The sequence below is a fragment of the Cyclopterus lumpus genome, chromosome 23 (genome assembly GCF_009769545.1).
Source record: "Cyclopterus lumpus isolate fCycLum1 chromosome 23, fCycLum1.pri, whole genome shotgun sequence".
NCBI lineage: Eukaryota > Metazoa > Chordata > Actinopteri > Perciformes > Cyclopteridae > Cyclopterus > Cyclopterus lumpus.
This window is the reverse complement of record NC_046988.1, coordinates 16378121-16384501: the sequence shown is the minus strand read 5'-3', so window position 1 is coordinate 16384501 and position 6381 is coordinate 16378121. Positions and strand designations below refer to the sequence as shown.

The following is a 6381-nucleotide window of genomic DNA, read 5'->3' as shown; positions in this document are numbered from 1 at the left end:
CAGGAAGCTGAGAGACGTTGACAGGAAGCTGAGAGACGTTGACAGGAAGTTGAGAGACGTTGACAGGAAGTTGAGAGACGTTGACAGGAAGTTGAGAGTCGTTGACAGGAAACTGTGAGACGTTGACAGGAAGCTGAGAGACGTTGACAGGAAGCTGAGAGACGTTGACAGGAAGTTGAGAGACGCAAGTCTGTAGTTCTTTTCCTAAATTGAACAAAGTCGACTCCTTTAAAGATCATTTAACGACTATAAACTAACACGTGCATCATAATAATAACACAATAATGAGGAGAAGTTAGCTTGGAACGCATCATCTTTGCTAAAACAACTTTTTTTTGGGGTCTTTTAATAGATTTTTTAAAAATATAGAAAACCATTGTCCTTAAAAAACATTTAAAGTCTCCTGACACAATATGGGAGGAAGTAGTTTCATAATAACTTCAAAGATGTTTCCATGAAACTTCTTATGATTGAACTCATCTGCAGATTAATATTCATGGAGGTTGAAGGCTGAAAGATGTCTCCTTTAAAATGCACTTTAACATCTGTCATATTGGCCTGATAGATTACATTAATTATTTAATAAGTATGTTTGTCTGTCATTAAAGAAGCAGGATGATTGACAGGTGAGCACACTTTATTATAAAGTGTCCATAAATGTGACCGATTATGTCAAATAAAAAAAAGAAGTTACATTAATTGAAATATATGCTCATTAATATTTCATAAATGTGTAATATAATTATTATATATTTGAATTAGATTTAGAGAGATTTAGATATTTTGGAGCTATCTATTAATTTTGATTTATTATCTCAAAATTTGGCATCACATCATTTTGTTAAATTGATATCTCAGAATTACTAGATTTCATAGTATTTTTAAACATCATAATTGATTTATTTAATACATGTAATTTAGAATAATTGTAATAATTGGATTTTAATTTAGATTTTGTATATTTAATATAGAGTCATCATATTCAATTATTATTTCATTATCTCACATTTTGTAATTCTCGTAATTCTTCTTAATAATAAATCAGAATCTTTATTTTGACTTTGATGTGGTTTATGAATAAATAACAAGAAATACATGAAAACGCTCTCTGCTGCTTCGCCCTGTTACCATGGCAACACCGGGGCATCCACACCGACGTGCAGCACCGACTGTCGCAAACTGCTCAGCAGCCAATTATGTGGATATGAAAAATAAAAAAATAAAAACACCTCCACCCGCTTCCTGCGGATTCCTCCAGTCAGGAGCTCGAGCTGGGAGCGAGGACCAGGACCAGGACCAGGACCAGGACCGGGACCGGGACCGGCACGCGGCTGTTACGTAACGGGCTTTTAAACGTGTTGATCCAGAACCAGGTGCTTTCAGAGCGAAGTGGACCGGAGCGGCCTGGACCTGCTGCTGGTCGGTACCGGACCTGCTGGTGTTTTACAGTCTGTCTGCATTGCGTCGAACCCCCCCCCCCCCCTCCCTCCTCCTCCTCCTCCTCCTCCTCCTCCTCCCTGTCCTCTCCTCTCCCCTCACTCCCTCTCTCCTAACCCCTCCCTGCCCCCCCCCCCTCCATGAAATCCTGCAATACGCTTCCAAATTACCGGAGACGCGTCCTCTTCAGCGCGGGACCCTGAACCGGGACCCTGAACCGGTTCTCCTTGAAAAGCCTCCGCGGTGTGTTTTCCTTTTTTACTGCAGCATAAAAAAGACAAGAGAGAGAAAGAGACGCTGATGCTGCAGGGTCCGGTCCTCCCAGTCCTCCCGGTCCTCCCGGTCCTCCCGGTCCTCCCGGTCCTCCCGGTCCTCCCGGTCCTCCCTGGAGCGCGTATCGATCCTTGGTTCCTCCTCGTGGTTTCCGTCATGAACGCTCACTCAGGGTTCTTGCAGCTGAGCGGGTCGGAACCGTCTGGAGCCTCCGCCGAGAGGATCCGGATGTGGACCAAGACCACATAGTGGGCTCATTTTGTTTGCGGAGATCCTGGAGAAACCACATCGGTACTGAACCCCAAGTTGGGAAAAGGTGTGTGGGGGGGGAGGAGGGGGGGGCCTTCCTCTCCATCTCAGGTATGAGCTTCATATGTTTATTAATATTATTGTTATTTATTATTATATGTTTATTAATATTACTCATGTGTTGATATAACAGTTACATGTTATAGAAGAACTGCAGGTAATGGTGCAGAGAGAGAGAGAGAGGGAGGGAGGGAGGGAGAGAGAGAGAGAGAGAGGGAGCGAGAGGGAGAGAGAGAGAGGGAGAGGGAGAGGGAGAGAGAGAGAGGGAGAGAGAGAGAGGGAGAGAGAGAGAGGGAGAGAGAGAGAGAGAGAGGGAGAGGGAGAGGGAGAGAGAGAGAGAGAGGGAGAGAGAGGGAAGGAGAGAGAGGGAGGAGGGGGCGAGAGAGGGAGAGAGAGGGAGAGAGAGAGGGAGAGAGAGAGAGAGGGAGAGAGAGAGGGAGAGAGGGAGAGAGAGAGAGAGAGAGAGAGAGGGAGTGAGAGAGAGAAAGAGAGAGAGGGAGTGAGAGAGAGAAAGAGAGAGAGAGAGAGAGAGGGAGTGAGAGAGAGAAAGAGAGAGAGGGAGTGAGAGAGAGAAAGAGAGAGAGCAGTAGGACTGTAAACTTGAATACTGATGTATGCGGTAAAAAGAGAAGCAGAAGTGAAGCGTTCGTCTTGATGGAGGCGAGACGCTGGTGAGACGTGTGCTTCTGCTCTCAGGTGACGAAGCGTTGGATGAGGAGAGAAGAAGAAGAAGAAGATGATGATGATGGTGATGAAGGAGAGGGAGGCTCTGCACAGCTCGCGGCCTCAGTAGAGGCTTCTTCTCTTTCGACCTGCTGTCCTTCAGCTTCACGCCGCTTCCTCTTCCCGCCCACCGCCGCCCGCCAGGAAGGATGACCGTGGTGTCCACGGAGAACATGGACGAGACCTCCACCCTGCCGGGGCACCCGCAGGACCCGTACCCGCCCGACGACGGCGACGCCGACCACGACTGCTGCGAGCGGGTGGTCATCAACATCTCGGGGCTGCGCTTCGAGACCCAGCTGAAGACCCTGGCCCAGTTCCCAGAGACCCTCCTCGGGAACCCCAAGAAGAGGATGCGCTACTTCGACCCTTTACGAAACGAGTACTTCTTCGACCGGAATCGGCCGAGTTTCGACGCCATCTTGTATTACTACCAGTCCGGCGGGAGGCTGAGGCGGCCGGTCAACGTGCCGCTGGACATGTTCTCGGAGGAGATCAAGTTCTACGAACTGGGCGCGGAGGCCATGGAGAAGTTTCGCGAGGACGAGGGGTTCATCCGCGAGGAGGAGCGACCCTTGCCGGAGAAGGAATTCCAGCGGCAGATCTGGCTCCTCTTCGAGCACCCGGAGAGCTCGGGGCCCGCCCGGGGGATCGCCATTGTCTCGGTGATGGTTATCCTCATTTCAATAGTCATCTTCTGTCTGGAGACGCTGCCGGAGCTGAAGGAGGATCCCAACCAGCGGATGCGCGTGGTGGGGAACATCACGGTGTACTACAAGCCCAACGTCCTCACGGACCCCTTCTTCTTGGTGGAGACGCTCTGCATTATCTGGTTCTCTTTTGAGTTGATTGTCCGGTTTTTCGCTTGTCCCAGCAAGGCGGCGTTCTTCAAGAACATGATGAACTCCATCGACATCGTGGCCATCATCCCGTACTTCATCACGCTGGGGACGGAGCTGGCCGACGACCAGGACGGCAAGGAGAGCAAGGGGGGCGGGGAACAGGCCACGTCTCTGGCCATCCTCAGGGTCATCCGCCTGGTGAGGGTGTTCAGGATCTTCAAACTGTCCCGGCACTCCAAGGGGCTCCAGATTTTGGGGCAGACTCTCAAGGCCAGCATGCGGGAGCTGGGTCTGCTCATCTTCTTCCTCTTCATCGGCGTGATTCTGTTCTCCAGCGCCGTCTACTTCGCGGAGGCCGAGGAGAAGGAGTCGTTCTTCACCAGCATCCCGGACGCGTTCTGGTGGGCCGTGGTCTCCATGACGACGGTGGGCTACGGGGACATGTACCCCGTGACCATCGGGGGGAAGATAGTGGGCTCGCTGTGCGCCATCGCCGGCGTGCTCACCATCGCGCTGCCGGTGCCGGTCATCGTGTCCAACTTCAACTACTTCTACCACCGAGAGACGGAGGGCGAGGAGCAGGCGCAGCTGCTCAACGTCAGCAACCAGAACCTGGCGTCCGACTCCAACTCGAGCCGCCGCAGCTCGTCGGCCGTCAGCAAGTCGGAGTACATGGAGATCGACGAGGACTTGAACAACAGCATTGACAACTTCAGGGAAGCCAACCTCAGGACTGCCAACTGCACGGCGCCCGGCCAGAACTGTGTGAACACGGGGAAGCTGCTCACCGACGTGTAAATACTGTAATATTCACATCTCCATCGGTGCATTTCAATTCTTCTGGTTCATTCAACACGTGAGACTCGAAGAGTTCAAGAAGGCGCGCGTGCTACATTTATATAAAACAAGAAAACAGAAAAAACACAAAGATCTGCGCCTGTCGGGGGGAAAGGGTTTCATACTTTATTCACTCGTTTCTGGGAGATTTGTAGTCTGCAAGATGTTCGCCAGACAGGAAGTCGCCAACGACTCCTTCAGCTCGCCCAGACAGGAAGTCATCATCAGCGTCTCCGCCCCCGAGACTTCGACCTCTTTGTCTCTTTACCGTTCTTTAAAGAGAACTTCTCGGGCTCCTTCGTCACAGAAGTGCGACACCAAACTGTAAAAGCTTGACTCTCTGCTCTCTTTAATGGAACTTATGGAATGGCAGATTTAAAAAATATATATAGTTTTGGGGGCTTTTCATGGATAAAAGAGTCATTTAAGAGCAAGATTTAGTAAATTAGAGGGAATTAATTTCCCTCAAGGCAAAAGATTAAACAAGAGAACTAATTATGAATGAAAGGTCCCACATTCTGTTGAATCAAAGGCAGTTGCAAACTGTTGCATATGTGAATTCAAACCTATATATTTGTAGAGCACGAGGGAACAATGAACTCATGTGACACCAATATTGATCCATAAATCTCCCGACAGCCGTCTTTGTGCAAAAGACAAAGAAACAACGAACAAGAGGAGGACGTCGCGTTGCCGAGCGGATTACAAGTTCATCGTGGCTTTTATTCCTTACCTTTTTTTTGCGGCACATCCAGGAATTTAGTTTTTATTTGTGGAAAAGTCCCGGGATGTTTTCCAGGCACCTTAAGGAGACGCCTCGTGGAGGACCCTGGGCTCTGCTACAGGTTCCTGTGTGACGCCATGCACCAAACTGCATGCGGAGGCTCTTCTCTCTCGGCATGCACAAGACGTTACCTCATTTTTACATTTGCTTTTCTCTTCTCTCGACCCTCATCTTCTCCTCCTGGAATCTTTTCTCTCATTTGTTTTCACCAAAAGTGCACTGGCTATTTATTATTATTATTTATAATTATTTTGAAGCATTTACGTGTTGAATGTTAGCGCATTAAGGGAACAGGAACACTTCTTTTGGAAGATCATGGCATGTCAAAAATACTAAAGCATTATGGCCTCATAGCTAACGTATAGCTACGTATACTCAATGCATGACTACAGTGTTACAGTGCTTGTTGTGGAGGAGCTGCTGCTGCTGCTGCTGCTGCTGCTGATGATGATGATGATGATGATAATGATGATGATCATTATCGTCAAGGATACGGTGCATGACGGAGATAACTGCCGGATCTGCTAAAAAATCTGTTAAAAAAACTCAAAAACTCAAATGAAAAGGGGAAAAAAACGAAAAAAAGAGACATTTCTGATGAGCTCTTTCAAAAAATGACACTTCAGAAATAACATAATTCATTCTCTAAAGCTTTGATCTTTGATGACGGAGTGCACGGGATCATTTTCTCGACCCAATTTCTTTCTTTCTCGCGTTCTAAAACAGTTTGAAGAAGGGAAGTATTAAACACATTTCATAGATATGACTAAAATTAGTGTTTCTAGTGCCTTGAACCCCGTCTCATTATAGATTTGACTGAAGTGCCTCCCGATACGATAGAAAAGCCACAGCTCGTCTTCTCCTGCCACGAAGACGCACGAGAGGGGCAAACCCATTGGATCATGAACTATTACGCAATCTAGGGCCAGATCTTTGGGCCTAAGGTCACATGACACGCGGCTGCAGCGCTCAATGGACCCGATGCAGACGTTGAAGTGCAGGTATTAGCATCGATCTTTGGGTTTTATTCTCTGAACGGTGTTCATAATGTCAGAATGTTTCTTTAATCCAAGACATCCTTATTGATCTGCTGAGGCTAACGAAACACAAGGTTGCGTTAGCTAGACTAGCAAACTCTCAGAGCCCAAATGAGTTAGTTTGACTTATTACGGACAC

General features: G+C 48.1%; 1 protein-coding gene across 3 annotated transcripts; it reads left to right on the top strand.

Annotated features, from left to right (window-relative positions):
- The first annotated feature begins 1227 nt into the window (after positions 1-1227).
- On the top strand, positions 1228-5766 carry kcna1b (potassium voltage-gated channel, shaker-related subfamily, member 1b). 3 transcript variants are annotated; one of them, XM_034526247.1, is made up of 3 exons: positions 1234-1419; positions 1705-2070; positions 2716-5743. In XM_034526247.1, exon 3 carries the CDS (start codon positions 2892-2894, stop codon positions 4380-4382), a length of 1491 nt encoding a protein of 496 aa, XP_034382138.1. In that variant the 5' UTR covers positions 1234-1419; positions 1705-2070; positions 2716-2891; the 3' UTR covers positions 4383-5743. The 3 variants fall into 3 exon arrangements, with proteins under 3 accessions (XP_034382137.1, XP_034382138.1, XP_034382139.1); XM_034526248.1 differs by having other exon boundaries at positions 1705-2026; positions 2716-5737; XM_034526246.1 differs by having other exon boundaries at positions 1228-2070; positions 2716-5766.
- Positions 5767-6381: the final 615 nt, after the last annotated feature.

What these genes read in the sequence shown, in the direction of transcription:
- kcna1b (XM_034526246.1), top strand. Translation starts at nt 2,892, where the DNA reads ATGACCGTGGTGTCCACGGAGAACATGGACGAGACCTCCACCCTGCCG.